General features: G+C 41.3%; 2 protein-coding genes and 2 non-coding genes across 10 annotated transcripts in view; 2 read left to right on the forward strand and 2 right to left on the reverse strand.

Moving 5' to 3' along the window:
* The window catches only part of srpk2 (SRSF protein kinase 2), a 56,230-nt gene extending 45,991 nt beyond the window's left edge, over positions 1-10,239 (reverse strand). For 5 of the 6 annotated variants that reach the window (XM_061773617.1, XM_061773622.1, XM_061773619.1 and 2 more), the window contains exon 1: positions 7,577-7,767. In XM_061773617.1, coding sequence (XP_061629601.1) covers positions 7,577-7,752 — 176 coding nt within the window. In that variant the 5' untranslated portion in view covers positions 7,753-7,767. Of the gene's footprint in view, positions 1-7,576; positions 7,768-7,860; positions 8,041-10,109 lie in introns of those variants that run through there. The other variant, XM_061773618.1, reaches the window with a different exon arrangement.
* Positions 7,015-7,087, forward strand: trnak-cuu (transfer RNA lysine (anticodon CUU)). The gene has a single exon. It is a non-coding gene; the product is annotated as a tRNA-Lys (tRNA).
* Positions 9,698-9,771, reverse strand: trnat-agu (transfer RNA threonine (anticodon AGU)). Its single transcript has one exon. It is a non-coding gene; the product is annotated as a tRNA-Thr (tRNA).
* A 113-nt stretch (positions 10,240-10,352) lies between the features above and the next one.
* pus7 (pseudouridine synthase 7) lies at positions 10,353-21,495 on the forward strand. Of its 2 annotated transcripts, none has more exons than XM_061773625.1 (16): positions 10,353-10,640; positions 12,126-12,425; positions 12,501-12,585; positions 13,737-13,859; positions 13,933-14,074; positions 16,196-16,307; positions 16,745-16,822; positions 16,903-17,031; positions 17,782-17,907; positions 17,980-18,041; positions 18,120-18,280; positions 18,955-19,081; positions 19,163-19,264; positions 19,336-19,465; positions 20,815-20,906; positions 21,046-21,495. In XM_061773625.1, the coding sequence occupies exons 2-16, from the start codon at positions 12,136-12,138 to the stop codon at positions 21,180-21,182; spliced, it is 1,896 nt and encodes a 631-aa protein (XP_061629609.1). In that variant the 5' UTR covers positions 10,353-10,640; positions 12,126-12,135; the 3' UTR covers positions 21,183-21,495. The 2 variants fall into 2 exon arrangements, with proteins under 2 accessions (XP_061629609.1, XP_061629610.1); XM_061773626.1 differs by lacking the exon at positions 10,353-10,640 and adding an exon at positions 11,366-11,388.
* The last annotated feature ends 637 nt before the right edge of the window (positions 21,496-22,132 follow it).

Consider the following 22,132-nt stretch of genomic DNA (forward strand, 5'->3'; position numbering starts at 1 on the left):
AAAAATTCTTCCGATTTTTGCAGATTTGAAAAGGGCTAATATTAGCCGATAACATCGGTGGGCCCGAGTGAAAATTGGTTTCCCCCTTTCGAAACAAGTCAGCAAAGGCCCGTGTTTTGGATGTGTCTAAAAGGTTATTTCTGAGCAATTATCCTGTGGTTTGTGGTGTCTTTGAATGACTTTTCGTCTTAAGCGGGGTAAACGTATCGATAATTAGGTTGAATTTAAGCATTTTATTTCCTTAGTTCTGATCAAAGTCAGCAAAGGTCCACTCATTGGCTGTCTCAAAAGACTGTCCTGAATGATTATCTTGTCGTGTGTGGTGTCTTATTGTTTATTGTTACTTGGAACAGCATGTCCAAAAATACCTTTGGACAATCATTAAGTACATGCTGCGTCAATACGTCTAAAAACATAATTATCTGATCAGATTTAGCAGCCTGTTTAGGTAAATTAACATTACATTCATCTAGGCTCTTGCAAGTCTCACAGTTTACTCAATGAGAGTGTGTCCAAATGGCACTGTATAAACATCAATTCAAGGTGATTAGGGTTTACTATTTCCATAGCATTCACTCACAAACAAGCTTTGAGCTTTTTAATCAAGCATGTGAAATACGTGTTCTACTGCACAAACTCTTGGTTTGAATGTCAGAACGTTTGTAAAAGGGCAGGAAGTAGGGCAGCAATTAACAGCAATTAACAATTCATTTACCACCCATTTTACAATTACAAATGCCTTCTTGTTTTTTTATCTCGTGAAATACCAGAAAAACAATCAAACAAACAATCAAAGCTTTTCTACAAGACTGCCAGCCTAAAAGCAACGATACCCATGCTAGTAAATAAAGAAAAGAAAAAAAGAAAGCATGAGTTCCACTTTCCGACATGAAAGGACGACATCATATCTCGGAGCCAAACTATTGTCCTCATTCTGTGCTCATGTGGGCCAACGGCTACAATGAACACACTGGATCTTTGCGACCAGAGGAACACTCGAGCTGTTTCTTCTGCCTCTATTTTCACACATCCACTTTTTTTTGGGGGGGGGGGGGGGGGGGGGTCACATGACTTAATGATGAAAAAATTGGAGTAACTTCAGTGGGAACTTGTACTCATTAGAGTGGCGAGGGAGCTGGAGCCTATCCCAGCTGACCTTGGGGTCACAGGCGGGGTACACCCCGGACTGGTCACCAGCCAATCACAGGGTACATATAGACAAATGAGCATTCATATTTACAACAATTGAAAATTTAGAGTCTTTAATGAACCTAATTTGCCATGTTTTTGCAATGTGGGGGGAAACCTGAGAGAAAAAAAAAAAGATCGATACTTACCCGGACACTGAAATTATACTAATATATATACACTTGTACACTTTACAATAAGGGTGTCCATATAAAAGGATATGGTTTAAAAATGTTTTAATAATGATTGTATGCTATGTGAGTCATTAATAAACAGTTATTAAACACCTTTTAACAAAGACAGACTCACTGTTTGGTAGACGGTAGCAAACTAGCTTCTCTCATGTATGACTTACAGCTGTTTATTAAGAATTTATAACGTGTTCAATTCATTAAGGCACACAATTTATGCACATTTTGTACATGAGCGCATCATCCTTATTTAACACCTTGTCCCTAAAGGTCATCTGGTACTCTGCAGTTGAGTAAATAAAAGTCGTTGACCATCAAATGAGCACATATGAATTAAGAAAGATTCATTTACATGGAGTCAGTGCACTATCCATCCAGCCATCCATTTTCTCCGCCGCTTATCCTGTTCAGGGTCACAGTGAGCTGGAGCCCATCCCAGACAGACTACACCCTGGATTGGTTGGGCAGGCAAGCGAATCTACAGCTGTAACATAACATTATGTGAAATAGGTGAAGCTCTGTGAATACTTTCCAGATGGACTGTATAATTTTTTTTTCACTTAAAAAATAAAACAGAAAAAAACAAGCCCTTTAACTGTGTCATTTAATAAAACTGGACTGTAACCTTCAGGTTGCAGCATGCTATTTTTTTAAATTCCCTCCATGTTTGTGAGGAGCACAGATGTAAGCATTTCCTGGGTCAGGTCAGGTCGTAGCGGACAGGGAGTTGGGGGTGGGGGGCTTTTAGGGACACGGTTGCTGTGTGAAATTCCCCATGAGGAGAAATGACATTTAAGAACGCATACACTCAATCATGTGTAAGAAACGCACACATGCAGCCTAGTATGTAAGTCCATGTGCAAATTCCGAGGATGATTTTCACTTTGAAAGATGACGAAAGAGAGGAGAGGGGAGGCATGAGGGGGGAGAGGGAGATGATGACTCTCATGAGCAGATATATTTTAGGAGCCAGTATTGAGGCTGCCGCGAGCTATCTTTAAGCGGCCTACTTCTCCATACTGCCTGGTAGATGCTGGCTGAGGAGAGAGGATCCACACACACACACAGACACACACACACTCGCACACAAAGCTGCAATGGATCAAAGCAAAGCAAACAGAGAAGAATGTGCGTTTCTCTTTTGCTTCCTGTAACGCTTAGCGCGCTCATCTCAGCGACTGTAATGTCTAATTACCACACACTGCCATCAAGTGGGAAAAGGCACAGACGCGTCTCACACACACAAACAAGGTGGGAGTAATTATGTGTGTTCAATATTCTAGAGCAGGGGTGTCCAAACTTTTTCTTCCAAGGGCCGCATACAGAAAAATCGAAGGATGGGACGGTCACTTCCACATTCTTCACCTTCAATTTATTTAACACACTAAAACCATTGCATTGCTGTAAATAAATATATGTGGAGCAATTATATATATTGTTTATATTATGTATGTTGGTTGGACAAATATATGTATTTATTTTTTTCAAATATATTTATTTATTTTTTCTGGATTTTTGGGTGGCCAGCGGCCCTGTGTCCCAAGTGAATAGATCCGCCCCTGTAGTAAGCAGCCGCATCACCACATCTTCACATTCAGAACCCAAACAACAGCTATCTGTACTAAGCTAACCCTGACACGGAGCAAAAAGTGCAGCAAAAAATTCTGATTCCGGGCTGCATTTTACCCAATAATGTGTGATTGGTGGAAAACAAGGAACTGACAAATGAGAAGGGATTTCTTCTTCTCTTGCCTTGTAAATTTGATTCTGCGCTGTGGGCCACTAAAAAAATGGACGGGGGAGGCAGTTTAAATGGGCCATGGGCCATAGTTTGGACACCTCTGGGCTATCGAAATTGGTATACTGATGACATAATGGATTGGCTGGCGACCAGTTCGGGGTGTACCCCGCATCTCGCCCGTAGATAGTGGGGATTGGCTCCAGCACGGCCGCGACTTTAGTGAGGAGAAGCGGTACAGAAAATGGATGGATGAATTACTTAATGGTCAGCCTGGGAGCAGCTAACTTTTTTAGCCCACGGCTATATCGCTGCCTGGCAACAGGTCCAGGGTGTACCCCATCAGCCCAATGCCATTCTGCCCTTTTGTATACAGAATTCTATTGCTTGCAGTGGCAGGGAATATAGACATAATGTCCTCGTCTGTTTACAAATGTGGGTCATCACTATCCTTGCAGATAGCAGCAGCAAAAGGTGAGAGAGAGTCATCGCACTTCACCTGCTGAGTAAGGACGTATTCCTTCTACCTCACTCAAGATGGATGCCATTACAAGAGTTTGTTTACACACACACTAATAACACTAGTAACACTAATACCAAAATGAAATAGGGGGGTAGGTCTCCAATGTCCAAATATGGGGGACACACACGATATTGTTAAAGTGTTATTTCAAAATGGTGACAAAACACCAAAAGAAAATTGTCATTTATCTTTGCAGTGCAGTTTTACCTGCAGTCTACAGTACACTGCTGCCCCCGAACGGTCAGTAAAAGTAATACAAGCACTTATAACCAGTAAAAGAAATGCCCCCCTTTTTATTTTATTTTATAAAATCAGTTTATTTGAAAGAGTAAAGTAACTTCAACATGTTCTTTGCCTATCAATGAATGCTCGTTGCTGCAACAAATAAAGAAAAGATTAAGGTGGTTTTCCAAGATGTCAGAGTCATTACAATGTTTAATGTTCATTTCTCATGTTAAATGCAAAAGGAACCTTTCAAAGCAATTATACTGCGTATGCTGGTTGAATTTTGCAGTTATTTCTAAGAGCAATGTCGTAAGATCAGTTTGACATGATATTGAACCGTTTTGGGATCATCGTTTGTGATATATTTACAGTTTAATCTATTACATAGACAATTCTAAAAAAAATTATGCAGGGGGGGGGGGGGGGGGGCATCAGTTAATTGTAGTTCTCCACTATTTGCGGCAGGGCTAGGACCCTATACCGCACAAATAGCTTTATGTTATGTTTTTAAACAGCCATAACTGTAGTTTTTACACAATAATTGTTTTATTTACTATGGCAGCAGCCAGCTAAAAAGCTGATAGATTGCAAAGGACACACACACTCACATGTACAACCTGAGTAGGCTGCTCGCAAGGAGGCAGCCTAGACTGAGCAGTTCAAAGTGAGGGGAATGACTATCGACTGCGTTGTACCCGCACCGGCATTCATCAGTATTGGTCGGCGGCGGGGAAGAAATGTTTAAATGTGTGGTGGTCCAATCAATAAAACAACATGATGGAATGAGACGCAACACAAAAAACTTGTCAAGCTTATTCTGCAGTTGCCATTGCAGTGCCGTGACGATGCATAACATTTTTGGGTGTCTCTAAGGAATCTTATTTCAGTCATTATGGACGCAGTCAGTTCAGGCCCCAGTTGTTGGCTGCCTAAATGGGTTGCCATAGAAATCCCAACCGAAAGACAATCAAAACATTGTTCTGAGTGTATTTGAATGAAAATTCATCCAACCAATTTCTAAGGTCACTTTTTTATGTTAAGACTTACATCGCAAGGCATAATTAAACTCGAATGCCAGTATTCCACACATTGTGAACACAATAAATTCAGGCCAGACTAGTTTGCTGCCAAAATTTGTTGCGATAGCAATCCCATCAAAAAGATTAGAAATGCCTTCTACACGATTCCACCAATTGCTAGCTGCTTCCTACAAAATTCGTCCAACCAATCACTGAGCTGCTGACTAACAAGCTTTCGCCAATCGCCGAGCGACCTCCCTACCCGGATAGGCCGCTTACAATAATTCATACAACCAACTACTAAGCTAAATTCTACCAAAGTTTTTCCAACCAATTGGCGAGCAGAGTGCTGCAAGGGTTCGACCAATCAGAGCGTCCTTTCAACCAAAATTCACCCAACCAATCAATGACTTACTGAAATTCATCCAACCCATTGCTGAGTTTCTGACTTTCAAGATTTATTAAAGAGATGTTAGATAAAACAGATTTTTTTTTTCTTAAACAAAAATGTTGAGTAATTGCTTGGTTTTAAGAAAAGTTGAATTACATTGTTTTTTATAGCAATAAATAGTTTTATTTAGTTTTTCTCGTATGGCTTTAAATTGCAGCACTTCAAGTTGGGAATGGGATCAATATTACTCCATTGGCCAACTAGTTGGCTGCCTAAATGGGCTCCCATAGAAATCACATCAAAAAGCCATACCAGCATTATTTTAAGTGTATTTCTAAAAGGGTGTAAATCAACTTACCGCCACTAAATCTTCAACGGGCCAACGGAAGGGCTGTTGATAACAAAAATTAAAAAATAAAAAATGAGGCGCAATGACTCCCCTCTCCTGACTAACAAGTGCAATCACAGCGAATGACTGAGGCTTGCTGCGTTATTTTGGCCTGCTAGACATGTTTCCACGGTAATGGGCAAAACACACACACACACAGCAAAGGGCATGGCGGGACGTTATTTTAGGGAGCAGTCTTAATGCAGTAAAAACAGATGGGATTAGTTTGGAATAAGAAACTGTAGATCAAAAGTACCTGCCTGATTTCATCACCATCGGGAGAGATCTGCCATTTAGTGCAGTCATAGCAAACTTGATGCCTATAATTTGTTGGCAATTGCAAACTCCATCATAACAGATTTTAGAACTGAAGTACACTTTAATTGCGTTTGAGCTGCTACTGATATTGAACCGGCTAATTGTTGAGATGTTCGTGTTTAAATATATAATATTATATTTGTAGAGATAAATGATACACATGTATTTAACTTTTGTCTGAAGACACCAGCCATTAAAATTTTTTTATCAAGTCCAGCTTCAAATAATCATGTAATCAAACCGTAGTCATGCATGTTAGCATAGCATACACAAAAAGGCAGCTTTCCCGTTTCCCTGGTCTGGTCACGTGACGTTCCACATATAGCGGATCTACATTCTACCAGAATTCGTCCAACCAATCGCTGGGCTACCAAAATTCATCCAACCAATCGACAAGCAGATAACAAGCAAGAATTGGCTAATAGTGGAACTGCCTTCTACTCAAATTTAACTAAATACAGAGCTACCGATATTTGTCTATCGTCAATTACTGTGCTGCTTAAATCTGTCGAATCAGTCGCTAAACTGCTGAGGATTCGGAAAATCACTGAGCTGCTCCTTTGGAAATTCATGCGACAAATCACTAAGTTGCCTCCTACAAAATTTGTACAACCAATCACCGCTGAACTGTTTACTACAAAATTCCTCCAATCAATCACTGAACTCCATCCTATCAAGAGTTTGACAATAACTGTGCAGCCTTTGAATGAATGAATGAATCCATCCAATCACAGAACTGCCTCCTCCAAAAATTCATAAAACTATAATCACCAAGCTGCATTCTACCATATTTCGTCCAACCAATCACCAAGCAGACTCCTGTCAAGATTCTGCCAATCACTGACCGGCCTTCCTACCAAAATCCATCCAACCAATCGTCTAGTTACCAAAACTTCTCCAACCTATCACTGAGGTTCCTTCATCCAAGGTCTTTTTCAGAAGACTTTTTTATTCTAAACGTTGGATGGTTGCTTGAATTCGATTACTTGATTACGTAATGTTTTTAGATGATAACCGTCCGCGATTTGTCACTGCCCGGCTAGCTCAGTCGGTAGAGCATGAGACTCTTAATCTCAGGGTCGTGGGTTCGAGCCCCACGTTGGGCGTTGCATTTTTGTACCCATTCTGAAGTTCCGATAATGTTTTCATCTTGCGTGTTGTTGCGGCAATATTTTAATTGACGTGGTACGTTTGGGGGTGATTCCGGCACAATGACCAAATCTGAACGCTTCCTGTGTGTGCAACTGGGTGACGTCGCGCAAATCCCAAACCGCCATGAAGAGTGCCCACACTCACTCGCACTCCAATTCGCATGCACTTTACACAGCCACTGCAGACACTGATAAGATTGTCCACACCAGAACCTCACACGCCAAGATCAATGCTGACAAAAAAAAAATGCATTCATCTCGCAAAATTCTGCTCAATACACGCAGCTGTAGCGTGTGTCAACCCAGTTGCAACTTATCTGACGCATGCAAACGTGAACACAGTGTATACCGGCGGGCGTCAAGCACTGACAAGATGCCAAACACATCCAACCGCGGCAGGCAAACAAACGCTCCCCACCCCCGAAGCCCACAGCCCGGGCTTACCTCCGATGATGACCCGGTTTCTCCTTCTTCCCCTTCAGCCTCCTCTTCCTGGACTGCATGGCCAACACTAGAGAGTTGACGCCGGGTAGGGCATGAGCGACGTCCCGATCCGAGGGGGAAAGGGTGCAAGGAAGCAGGGGATGAGAGAGGAGAGGACACACGTCAGAACGAGGCATGAATCTGCGGCGCCACTTCCGGTTCGATTCGGCGCAAAAATGCTGCCGCAAAAGCAGGGAAGCGGTGCAGGGTTTGGAGTTGACGGGCTTTGCCGGGGATCAACGCACCTTTCCTGGAGATCATCTTTTTACTCCTCTTCCTCTCTGGGCAGGAGCGGCCAGAACAGACATCCACACTGTGCTTTTTCTTTTTTTTCCTTTTTTTTCTTGGCTCCCTCTGTAGGTCAAAACGGGAATTGCGTGCAACAACTCATCGACTCCAGTATGATCCAGGGGCGATTGTAGGATCTGGAATTTAGGGGTGCCAAACCCCCGAAGAGATTGTTGCATTAACAGATCAACTATCCCAAATTGTGAAACATATACAGTATTGTGCAAAAGTCCAACATCTGATTAGCTGTTTCATCAATGCCATACAGTAATCCGCCACAGCAGTTCATTATTCACAATTTCATCTACAGCATTTTATTTTTTTGATGTAGAACCTATCACCAGGTATTTGCTGAAAAATGTGGCTATTTGCAGTTTTTGTGCACACTAAAATACATCGGGAAGTCATTTCTAAACAAAAATTACAGCGAACCCTCACAATTCGTGAGAGTGACTGAGCCTGGCCGCCAATAGCAAAAGTCTGCAAGTAACTGATGCCCCTCATAAAATGTAATTGACTACAGATGCCACAAAATGGCGTCTAAGTCTAAAATAATCATACATCCTTGGCACTAAGATGCCATGGTGCAAAAAAGCAATAGTTTTATTGCTTTCGCCTGAACGCAAAAACAGCACACAGGAGAGTAGTTCAGTAAACAACCCTGGATAGGCGCCCCCCAAATAATGTGTGAATATGCAAATTTATGAATGCCAAATAGTGGATATGCGAGAGCTCACAGTAGTGTGTAATCATGTCTATCTGTCACCAGCTAGCTGGCGGAAGTGGTCACTCAATTTACACTCTTGATCGTGCAGTATGAGTACCAATGGAACCGCTCTTTTCTGTGTTTCACTGTGTTTGCGTAATTCACCTTATCATTATACACCACTACTGATGCCATAGAACACGTGTTCTAGTTTTAATCACAACTTTTCTTGAAAAGAGCAAGTGCATGAATCATAATACACTGACAACATTTCACAAATTTACAAACCCCCCTCATAAACTTCGAGGTAAGTAAGTTTAGTTTTAAGGATAATGTAAGATGAGTTTGAAATTATATTGAACTGTTTTAGGATCATGGTTTATATTTACGATGTAAACTATGAATATCGGCGATAATAAACATTTGTAAGAGGTCCATCAATTATTCAAGTTTTTTTTTCACGATTCGCCGTAGGGCTTGTATTACTGTAATGACTTTAGAGAACTAGAATGTCAGTCAGTACAGCAGTGATGCCAAACCTACTTAAGTGGTTTACATGTGAATATGAATTCTAGAAAAAGGTACATTAAAAAAAACAAAGCTAGTGGTTGGTGGCCTAAAACCTTTACACAGTACTGTACACAGTAAAACCTTTTTTTTTATTAATAGTGGTAGATGATGTTTACACTTTCAAAATCAACATTGCATCAGTCATGTGGCCGAGTGAAGTGTTTAAGAAAAAACACTCATGAGGTAATCAATGTAATGTTAATACAGTGTGTATATATATATATATATATATATATATATATATATATATGTGTGTGTGTGTGTGTGTGTGTGTGTGTGTGTGTGTGTGTATGTACATATATACACAAACACACACACATTTTCCATTACCTGACTGAGAATGCATGCAAGATGTTTTACAATAGTGTGTTGCTAAAACAAATCTGGTCCCTAATGTACACCATACTTCCTGTTTTGCTGCACTACTTCTACTAATTGCTAAATTCAACCGCATTCACTATTATGACACTTCTTCAACAAGTTCAAATGTGTCTTGTTGATTCAAACGAAAAAACAAAAGGCACCGCTGGGATTCGAACCCAGGATCTCCTGTTTACTAGACAGGCGCTTTAACCAACTAAGCCACGGCGCCGATGCCTACCCAGCTCGTACTTCCCAATATATCTGAACATATCTGCCAACTGCGAGGCATGGATGAGTGTTGATACGAGTATACTAACCCAAAAAATATGAAAAATGTCAACTTTGCCGTAGTAGTTCTTATCGTCGCCAGCCTCTTTTACGAGTTATTCTGATCGCTTTTATTCGGTGGAGTACTCTACTACCAGGTTCTTATATTTGGAAGTAAGTTGAAATAATATTTTAAACGCTTTTAAATATTGTGGAAACACGTTAAATATTCATAAAGGATACAAAATAATACACGCAGGCCGTAAACGAGTGTCCTCTGTCGCAAATAGATTGACTCACCCGTTGATGCATATTCTACTGCTTTAAAAACACGTATAGCCTCATAGCTCGTGAGTCGTATACTCGAGATCACGCTAAACGTAATCTGGTTGATTTTGCACCAATTGGTCAAGTGGCTTAGTCATAGAAAAATATGTTTGCGTCATGTGAGGAAACGTGGACGGCGCGCGCTTTAATCTTGCCTTTTATAAGATCTCTGAGCGAGCGAGGGGCTTGCAGTGGGCGGGGTTTTGAGGTAGAATCCGGAAGTACATAGGCGCATGCGCATACGTACACGCACGTGTTCTGTAGGCGATTGGCTCACCTGATGCTTTGCTATCTCCACACACCACCTTTGATGGATAAAGCTTTTTTTGTATTCACTTAATTTCGCCATTTAGCTCCGTTCGTGGCCACGCAAAATATTGCTAACGAACAGATAACGCTTCTTAGGCTTTAGCTACCCCATAAGATACAATTTCCCCCGTGTTTTTCTATCTTGTGCTAACCTCACGAATGCTAAGCAAATTGACACCTAACACTTCGTAAAAGGTAAGTGGGAAGCTCCTTTTAGAGATTGCACGGAATTGTGTTCAACTATCATTTGTAGAACATTAGACGTTAGAAAAACGACTGTAATGTTACGTCACATACAGATTTGATAATGATTCTAAGAGCTTTACGGCATCCCAAAGAAAAAGTGGTTGCCTCCGTTTGGCAATCAATTTTATGCGCATGTGCACAATTACGTCACTATAACGTAAAACGAACGTTCCTATTGAATTTCCCTATTGGAGCCAACCGACAGTTTGTAAATTCCTGGTTTCGTCCCAATTATTCCCCCAATAATTTGGGGGAATAATTATTTAGGGATGTTGGATACCACTTTTTTTCAGATCGATACCAGTACCTCTAGTACTCACCGATAGAGTACCACGAGTACATTCGTCACATACAATTTCAATTAACCCAATGATATACAGTTGTGCTCACCATTATTGGCACCCATGAAGTTTAAGTACTAAATGTGGAATGTCTCTTGAAGAAAATGAATCATTGTGAAACATTTTTCTATAGAGAACTTGTTTGATACAAAAAGTGCAATGATAAACAGTATTTTATGGAGAGATGAAACAAATAGAGCTTTTTAGCAATGCACACAAACAGTATGTTTACAGATTGCACAATGAAGCCTTTAAGGAAGAGAACACCCTGCCAACAGTCAAGCATGGTGGAGGATCCACCGTGCTGTGGAGCTGCATTGCAGAATCTGGTAGTGGAGGTCATGACTGTATCACAGGTATCATTAAATTAAAGAAATTATCAAGAGATTTTAGAGTGAAATATCTTATCCACATCTCAATCCAATTGAAAATCTATGTGGGGAGCTGAAATCTGCCATTGGGGAAAAGAACCCTGCAACTGTTAAAGAGCTTGAACAAAGGGAGAACATACCACCTGAGAAGTCCAAAAAGCTTATAGATGGATAGAAGAAACATTTGGAGGCTGCCATCGCTGCTAAAGTGTGTGCAACTAAATATTAACGACGTGTGCCAATATTGCTGCAAATGCTGCTTTCTTTTTTCTTTTTAATTACAATAAGTTGAAAAAAAAAACACGTTTCTTAGTTAAATTACTTTGGCACTCCAATTAAAAGATCCCGATGATATAAGTTTGGTACATTTAAAACACATTTCTGAAGATATTTTACTGGTTATGCAAAAAATGAAGCGGTGCCAATAATGCTGAGCACGACTGTATAATTATGAACAAAGACCTTTCTTTCTGTCACTGTCAAACTGCTGCTGTGTAGCACCAACTACTGGGGTGGAGGACCTCTTGTAATATTTATTTTGCCTTACTATCAGTGGCTGGTATCGGCAGCCTACACGATTACCCAATACCTTGAAATAAGGCTGGTATGGGCCGAAACCTGGTATCGGTACTCGCCCATCACTACAGTAAATGAATTTGATGTGATCTGTCACTGTGTTCGCTTTAAACAAAACAAAAAAAAAACCTTTCTATGTGTCACAGCTTGTTTACCATGGATGAATCCATGCCTGCTCCAGCGCCAGTGCACTCCGGGGAGAAGAGAGGCTGTCCGGAGGATGAGGAAGACAAAGCGACTGTGTCCAAGAGAGCCAAAGTTAAGGATGAACTCGAGAATGGACCTCCTCAGGCAGCAACAAGCGATGGTGAGGAGGAAGAAGAAGAGGAGGATGCCAGCGGCGAGACGTTTGCCGACATGATGAAGCACGGCCTCACTGAGCTGGATGTGGGTATCTGCAAATATGTCAGCGACCACGAGGGCTTCTCAGGAATCCTGAAGGAAAGGTTTGTCCTTTAAAATCACTCCCTTTTCCACCACCATTTTCCTCACGCAACCATCGACTTGTTATTTTTACTCAGGTACTCGGATTTTGTGGTCCATGAAATCAGCAAAGAAGGAAAGATAGTGCACTTAGATGACCTCTCAATTCCCAAAGATGTTCCGGTAAGCAAAACATCCACTCATAATACAAAAACAATCTTATAATGTATACTGTACCGTAATCATTTTAAAATATTGGAGAGACGATGCATGCGAGTACACAACAGGCACTCAAGTAAACAACCGCGCCTACTCCCGAACTGGCCAATTCAGGAACTAACGTACTTTACTCGCTTCGAGCAGGCGTTTTGAATTCCAGCCAGACACCACCATTTCTGCGGATCCGGAGTCCGTTGGTTCCGGGAATGTTAATTCAAGGTTTTACTGTCATTTTCTTTGTGGAGGTAGCACTTCATCACCAAGCCAACAAATAACTTTGTCTATTAAGAGTGGCACATGCAGCGGACACATGGCCAAACAAAAATACTCCCCAGCCCGCACATCAACTACTCAGCTGAGGGTTTGCTTAGGTACTTTTATCAAGAGCTAATCCCGTTAGCTAAGGCTAATATGTGGTAACACTGCAGCTCTTCTTACCTGTTGACTTTAACATGATAAGTACATCTGTGTAGTCCGCTTGTAAATGGCAGCTGTTCAGCTAGTCTAGATGCCAAGTCATGGGTGGAAGAACTTGTTGGGGAGGTTGTTATGTAAATTATCCATATTGTGACATCAAAATCCGCTAACATTCAGAACAACTCGCTTGAAGACCCATTTTCAGAAATCGGGAGCTAAATATATACTTGGTTGTTGAATTTCACACTTAATGGGTGGGCGTGCACTCCAGAGATTCAATACTACTTGTATACAAGCCATTGGGGGGCTGTGGCTCAGTAGGTAGAGCATGTTGTCCAGTGACCGAAGGGTCCGGATGCCGAAGTGTCCTTGGGCAAGACACTGAACCCTAATTTGCTCCCAGTGGGCCTGGCAGCGCCTTGCATGGTAGCAATCACCCATTAGTGTATGAATGTGTGTGTGAGTAGATGAATGTGAGGCTTTATAATGCGCTTTTGGCACTGTGATGGTGTAGATAAAGCGCTACATAAGTGCAGACCATTTACCATTAAAAAGTAAATGTGTCATAATGTGTCCTCGCACTTATTGTCCAATTGTGTGTTGGTGACTTTGTTTAAAAATAAATAAATTCATTTTTAAAACTGTCAGTGCAGTGGTTGCTTGGCTCGGTCTTATTTTGTGTGCGTTTGTCCCATCAGGAAGAAGCAGCAGCAGTAGAGGAAAATACAACAACTGAATGCACCGTACTGACTGAGGAACAGAAGAAGCAGCTCGGGGAGCTGCAGCTGTTCAAGAACAAAGAGAGCTTCGTCTCCATCGAGGTGACTTTACGCTCGCTGGAGACTTATGTTGAGTTAGCGTCATGTCTTTAACCCCTTTTTATCAATTTTACAGGGGGGCGAGTCAAAGGATAAGCGGACACTGGTACACAAAGCCATCAAAACTGAATTCCCTGGCCTGGAGACTAAGACAGAGGAGAAAGACGGACGAAAGTTCATAGTGGCTTACCATGCTGCTGGAAAGAAGGCCCTGGCTGGTGAGTGGAGACATTGAAATCACTAATAAAGTGTAACCACCAACGTCCAACACAATTTTTCAAAACACTGTTTCCCATTGGAAATAATGGAAATCTGGTCAAGTGTTAACTTTTTTAAATCTACAGGAAACATTTTAAATTACATTATTAGGTCATACAAGTGTACAAATAAGTTATCAAAACTAATCTTAAAATGGGAAAGATTCAGGGGCAATGCAAAGTCTCACGTGTTATTTAACAGTCACACAAGCGTAAAAAGAACTTCCATTCTCTTTACCGCTTATCCTCACTAGGGTCGCGGGCTGCTGGAGCCTATCCCAACTATCTTCGGGCGGGAGGCGGGGTACACCTTGAACTGGTCACCAGCCAATTGCAAGGCACATAGAAACAAACAACCATTCGCACTCACATTTAGAGTCCTCAATCAAGCTACCATGCATGTGTTTGAGATGTGGGAGGAAAGCGGCGTGCCTGGAGAAAACCCACCCAGGCACGGGGAAAACATGCAAACTCCACACAGGCGGGGCCGGGATTTGAACCCCGGTCCCCAGAACTGTGAGGCAGATGTCCAAACCAGTAGTCCACCGTGCCGGTAAAAAAAAGTTAACCAAAACAATTAAATGGTAGACCTTAAAAAACTGAAGTCAAATAAAATCACTTTCTCACCTAACTGAGGTCTTGAGGTACGTTGAGGTCTTGGTATGCACAACTAAGTTTTGTGTGACTTATAACTTACTATTTTTAATGAAAAAAATGTACGTGTCTTTGACTTTTGGGGTTTTAATGTACAATACGTGTACATTTACCAATATCTTTAAGAAATTAAACGGCATGTGCATGACCGTAAGGCTGGATTACTGCAGGTCCAAGTGTCCAATCCCAATTTAATGACGATTTTTTTTTGACTATTTCCATATACTGTATATTTCCAGAAATGGCTGCATCAAGTGATCGAATAACTTAAAAAATTAGAATTTCGATGGTGCAGAGCTACCAGAAGAGTCCATAAAAGTTTGGGATCATCATTTCACACTTAACAAGCAAGATAAAGTGCAATGTGTACCACAACAGCACGTATACGATCGCCAACACAAGGGAACGTATCGACGTTAGCTAATTTAATATAGCCTACCATCGGTAGTTAGAAAGTATTATAATGCCCCCAGACGTGGTCGAGGATAGACATGGTCACTGGTGCACTTTCAATAACTTTATAGAACAAATGGTGAGAAAAGAAACACCAGAACAAGCACATTCATACATGAGCTTCCGAGTCACTCAACACGCAGCCAGCCAACTCTACCCGCTCATTCGCTGACGCCCATGTCACTTACCTGGACAAGCCATACACGCTCAAAGTCACAGATACCACAGTAGAACATGAGGATGGCGACCCCAAGTGGACAAAAATAATACCTGCATCTCACATGCACATTATTTTGTTTAATAATGCAAAATATATTTTTTTCTGTTTACTTGATTAATCGATAGGATAATGGGTAGAATATTTTATTCTAAAAGTATTCGATAGCTTCAGCATTTGGAAGAGGCCTGATTACGATATGAAGATATCAGATTCCCTGCGTTTTGTTTTAATTTTGTCGTGCTGCCATGACGCATATCCTAATTGTGCCACTTGAGAGCAAAAAAGAAGAAATCAAAATTGTTACTTGATCCTTGCAGTGTAAATCCAGCCTAAGACACTTGCATGAGTCCTCTCAGGATGTAAACTCCTCATTGAGGTTCTGATCAGGCTCATGACCCATGTTGTTCACTGAATGCCTTCTCGATCCCTTTTCAATCCATTCAATCCCAATCCAGTCCAGTCATGCGTTTATGCATGCGGCTCAGCTCCTTGCTCGCAAGCATCCTTTGCTAAGTAACACTCTTCTATTGTCTATATTTTGCTCTTCTTGGGATAGAGGTGAAGACATCTGCAGGTAAGAAGTTCCTTTCCACACAAACAAGCACTAGTGATGCCAGGTGTTATAGCAGGTTTTGCCAGTCTAACCGTTTAAGGTGTGAGTGCAGAACTATATTCTGTCGAAGTAATGGTCGCAGATATGGTCTTATGTGTGTTTTTTTTTTTTTTTTTTTTCTTTCTCTGTGTCCTTTTAAAAGCACCGAGGAAACACTTCTGGCCCAAGAACCGCGGCAGCTTCTGCCACTTTGTCCTGTACAAGGAGAACAAGGACACGATGGACGCCATCAATGTGCTGTCAAAGTTCCTCAGGTATGAATGTCCTTGAATTTCTCCACTAATATATTTTATTATTACCTCTGCCAAATGCATAGTCAGCTGGAGTTTTTTGTTGTTGTTGTTCATTATGAAAACATCTCAACCTACTGTATTTCCTCAAATAGTGAATAATAGCTCGAACAGACACTGTCTCCAGTAACCATGATGTGCATTATTGCTACCTTAAAGACTGTAGTGGAACATTCTAGACCACAGTTTACTACTATTTGTCTGTTTCTTGCTTGAAATTGTCTCCCTTTGTTTTATGTATGCTCCTCTGTTGTGTCAAAGCACTTTGGAAACACGTGTTTTTAATGTGCTACGCAAATAAAACTATTCTTGCTACGACACTATCCGCTATGATGTGAGGCGGGAACCTAACCTAATCTGGCATTAGTGTATTTTCTTACCTGTGTATGATGATTTGTCAGGCTCAGGCCCAACATGTTCTCCTACATGGGCACTAAGGACAAGAGGGCCATTACTGTGCAGGAGATCGCTGTGCTCAAGTGAGTGTGAAAAAGGCAGCAGGACGTCTGATGTTGCTGGATGTGTCACTCACGCCGGGAGCCTTCTGTCTCTGTCTCAGGATCACAGCAGAGAGATTGGCCCACCTTAACAAGTGCCTGATGAACCTCAAGCTGGGCAATTTCTCCTACAAAAATCACCCTCTCAAGCTTGGGGAGCTGCAGGGGAACCACTTCACTGTGGTCATTAGGTATAATGAATTTTGTGCGGTTTCCCATATTTATGAGTAGTCAATATGTTGGTATCTGCATCTGCTGCATAAATAGTGGGACATCCTTGCTCTATTGGAAATTTAGACTCTTCGCTGAACCTAACATGCCTATTTTTGGAATGTGGGAGAAAGTCAGATTACCCGGACAAAACTTGCACAAGCATGGGGAGAGCATGTAACTCCTTGCAGGAAAGCCTGTGCCAAATTTCAGACCCAGCACTTCAGAACTGTGAGGCAGACGTGTTTATCATGTCCATCATGCTGACAGGAGTGGAAATTTATGTATTTAAATGAGAAGAGTTTAGTTTATAGAATTCAAATAAAAAAATTAAGTTGGGCTTTTTTTTTTTTCAACTAAAATATAAGACATTTACTTTTTGTTTTCTTGTAGAATACCTAATTATATTTTTATTTATTTAGATTAATAATGTTTTTAAACATTATTAACTATACAATATATAACTATATAAGATATAACTATATCTTGCAAGGTATTATTTTCCAACAAATTTAAGGTCTTTACAGACAAACCTGTAACCTTACAGTGAATTTCCATTAACACGTGTAAAATTCAACATATTCCAGTTAATTCCCATAAATTGTATTATGGATACCTCTGTATTCTTAGTGATGACATTAAAATACAATTGTATTGCACATTTAGCTGTTTGATGCATGATTTTGAATTGTACCACTTGAAAGTCACCACCATCAATGTCGTCACAACAGGAACATCTCAGGAACTGACGCCCAGGTCCTTCAGGCTATGAGATCCCTCAAGCAGACGGGCTTTATCAACTACTACGGCATGCAGCGTTTCGGCACCACGGCAGTGCCCACGCAGCAAGTCGGCAGGTAACGCCGTTGCACACAGAGGTGCCACTTTCGGTCTCGCTACGTGCTGCTAAAATCTTCTGTTGTGACAAGGGCCATCTTAAAGAATGACTGGAAGCAAGTGGTGGATTTGATTCTCAAACCTCGTCCCGGAGGTACTAAGGCGTTCCTAATCCGCCTGTAATGGGATTTCGTGGTCCCGCTAATGTTTTTCGTCGTACGTTTCCCCACAGCTGAGAAAGAATTCCTGGTGCGCTGCAGGGAGGAGTGGGCCAAGACTCAAGACCCCGAGGCAGCCCTGAAGAAGCTGCCCAACAAGCGCTGTGTGGAGGGCCAACTGCTGCGGGGCCTTTCCCAGCACGGCAAAAATAATATTGTTACTGCCTTTGGACTGGTTAGTGCTCTACTATCTAGGTCAGGGGTGTCCAAACCATGGCCTGGGCTTGTATATTTTTTTATTTATTTTATTTAATTTTTTTGTGTTATCAGAAATTTCCAGACATTTGTGTAGAAAAATATCTTGTTTTTATTTATCCATGTAAAATACCTTTTCCCAGATTTTCAACTTTATATTTAAGTTTAATATTAAGAAATACAGTTGAGTAGGGACAGAGCCCTGCAGCAAACAGTGAAAGTACACGCATAAATGAGGACCACCCAAAAAAGTTTGTAATTGCCAAAGTATGCCACAAGATTGCGGTAAAGCACTTTTTACTATTATACAAGGCTATGGCTTGACTCAAAGTAGCCCCCCCAACAGTTCTTTGGCTCTAGGATGCTTCCAAATAAGTATTTGTTTTCATATTAGACTTAGAAGTGAGTTTTTCAGCAAATAAATGATAGATTCCCCCCCCCCCAAAAAAAAAAATCTGAATGCTGGATCGCGAATATGCAAGGGTTCACTGTAACTCCATGTTACATCAGTCCAGATGTATGATTTCTCTCCCTTCCTATCAATACTCTTAATAGTGTGGGGAAGCCATTTGCCTCAAACATAAAAAAAACAATTTTGTGTTAAATTTGGAGCTAAGGCCCCTCTTCATCACTGTTCTCTGTCCGTTTGTGCAGATCCCCCGAAACAACCGCCTGATGTACATCCACAGCTACCAAAGTGTAGTGTGGAACACCATGGTGAGCCGCCGGATCGACGCCTTCGGGCTCACAGCCGTGGAGGGTGACCTAGTGCTCCGAGGAAGTTGGTATCTGTCCCTATGGATATCTGGCAGTAGTGTTAATTCAGGCATTTTCTAGAATCAATGTGATTGTTTCCCTAAAGCCAAAGCACACATCCTGTCAGAAGAGGAGGCGACGAGCCACTCCATCCATGACATCGTGATGCCGCTTCCTGGCTTTGACGTAATCTACCCTTCTCACCACGGTAAGAATGCCACACCTGGCGTTTTTAAAAATAAACATGGTGAAATGTGTGTGTGTGTATGTGTGTGTCAGTGGGTAAAGGTTACAAAGAGATGCTGAGCGCAGACGGGCTGGACATTGACAACATGCGACACAAAGTGAAGGACTACTCGCTGGCAGGAGCTTACCGACGGGTCCTCATCAGGCCCAGCGATGTCAGTTGGTGCGTGCTCCTTTTAACCACTCAGGATTTTTCCTGGCTCGAATTGAGGCCGAGTTGGTACCTTTCTGATCATTTATGTGTGCGTGTGCCACGCTCAAACTAACACTTTTTCTGTAAATTATTTAAAAGCATTATATTGTTTAGCATTTTCTTTTTCCTAAAATATACAAAATAAAAATACAGGAACCTTCTTTGATAATAGATAAAACAAAAGTGCATGTGTGTACAGTTAAACAGCAAAGTTAACTTTACGTAACTTGGGTACATGTGTCCCTGTTAAATGGTAGTTAAACATTGGCCTGAGTCATTTCTTTCACACTTTTCACATCCAGTGGCAGAACATTTAAGCCTCCCAGTATTCATTTGACAAAATGTCCTCTGGTGCTCCTTATAATCTGGTGCAGTGTTTTCCCTAAAAGTAAAAACACAATACAGTGTCCACCGATCGCTCCACCACCACATCGTGGATTCTTTTGTGCAACAGATCTACTTATCTATTGTGGAAATCCCTACAATATCTATCTAGTTTATATTGATTTTTTTTGTTTGTGTTTTTTTTTTTTTTTTTTACAGAATACTATACTTGCATGAGGGAGAGGAGGGCCACATTCAGCAACGCACTTTGCAATGCAATACAATACAAAAAAAAATATTTTATGTTCTTGCAAAGTTTAACCTGTTGTGGGTGGGTCTGGAAATTATCACCCTTGTTGAACAGGGGTTCACTGTGACAATTTTTCTTTTCAAACAACTGTTTTGTTTATAACTTTTACACACAGGTGTTTTTTTTGCACTACCTTAACATTCAACTGTTTCTGACACAGTGGTGCCTCGTCTCTGAGGAGAACAGCAATTGCAGTTAAAAATGACACCCGTTGTAGTGCAGCGATGGCCCAGTAACAGTTTTTAAGATGTCAGAGGTTTTAAGAGCCGCCTCCACCATATTTGGGCTGCCGCCAAATTTGATATGCAGGATAAACCCTACCACTGTTTACATATTAACTTGTCTTAGTCAGGGTTTGATGAGACCAGTTTTTCCCAAACTTTATTGAGGCAAGGTACAAATGTTACAGCACAGCACCAAAGAGATGTCACAAAAAACTGGATACACAGGTTAATTGTACCTTGCTGCATGTTACCTTACGCCGTTGGCATAGATAAATGAACAAAGGCACATTATGTGCCGTAAAGAAATAATTTTCGGACCCATTCAGTAAAATTGGATAATTTCCAACGGAACACCTAATCATTTCTCACGACACACCAGTGTGCCACAGCACCCTGGTTGGGAATCACTCGACTAGCCCCCCCCCCCCATCCTAAGTGACCTGGGTGTCTTTTGTGTGTAGGGAGGTGATCGAGTACGACGATCCCAAGATATCTCTGGTCCACACTGACTTTGAAAAAATTGAGAACAAACCAGCGCCAGTATTCAACAAAGGTCAGTTATCAAAAACACAGAAGTTGCTGCAAACACGAAAACACACACACACACACAGTAGATGGCTTTGTAGAAGTAGAATCAACATTTTAGTGTGTGTTGAAGGCATTTCGTTTGTCTTCTCTCACCCTCTTAACAGAGGGGAAGTACCGTGCTCTCCGGCTGGAGTTCTCGCTGCCGCCCTCGACGTACGCCACCATGGCCATACGGGAAGTGCTCAAGTTGGACACCAGCATCAAGAAACAGACGCAGCTCAACACCACCTGGTTCAACTGACGCTGGGGCCCCCGCCACAATATTAGGTACACCTGCACAAACAAATTGTTCGGTGACTTTGGCAAAAACTATAGCGGCGCCTTCTTGTCGTGCACAACTAAAGGGTGCGAGTGTGACTGGCTTTTTTGTTGTTGTTTTTTAACCACCAAAAAGCACTGACAGTGTTACATTTTGGATGTTTTAACTTTGAGAAGTATTTTGTTTTATCTGCTTGTGCAGAAATTTGAGACTGCTTTCTTTTTTAAAATAACATTCGACTGAATGTACACACGACTCTGGGGGAGAGGATGAATAAAAATAATTGAGAAGCTGAGTCTGTGTATTTTTGGAACAGAACACTGCACATTTGCTACACTGGTCATCAAGGAAGATTTCACCCACTATCCCAGTGTTCCCAGGAGGGTGAAACTACTCAATACAAATACAAAGGAGTACACTTGGGTGGGGGGGGGGGGGGAGTGACAAATTTTGGACACTTCTTTTTTTGTAAAAGTGTTTTTATTTTATGCTTGTAATTGCTTGTATTTTTTTCTGTGCTTTCCTGCGTTTCTGGTAATATTACAACTTCTTGAAATCATATTGTTCTTGTAATATGACTTTTTTTCCTGTGAAATGACAACTTGAAATTTTCTCATTACGACTTTATTCTCAAATGTGGTTTTTTAAGGGTGGCACTAATTTACACATTCTATATTTTCTTGTAATTTTAGATAAATACATCCATCCATCCATTTTCTATACTGCTTATCCTCACGAGGGTCGCTGGCCTGCTGGAGCCTCATGTACAAAGACTTGCGTGGATCTCCTACTAAAACATGGCGTACGCTCAAATCCAGAAAACGTCGTATGCACAAAAATATTCAGATATATGAAACTGCGTACTCATGAATCCAAGCACATTTCCTTCGTACATTCCAATCAACGGAAATGAGCCCACATGTTGGAGTAGC

Source organism: Phyllopteryx taeniolatus, chromosome 5 (genome assembly GCF_024500385.1).
Source record: "Phyllopteryx taeniolatus isolate TA_2022b chromosome 5, UOR_Ptae_1.2, whole genome shotgun sequence".
In the NCBI taxonomy this organism is placed as follows: domain Eukaryota; kingdom Metazoa; phylum Chordata; class Actinopteri; order Syngnathiformes; family Syngnathidae; genus Phyllopteryx; species Phyllopteryx taeniolatus.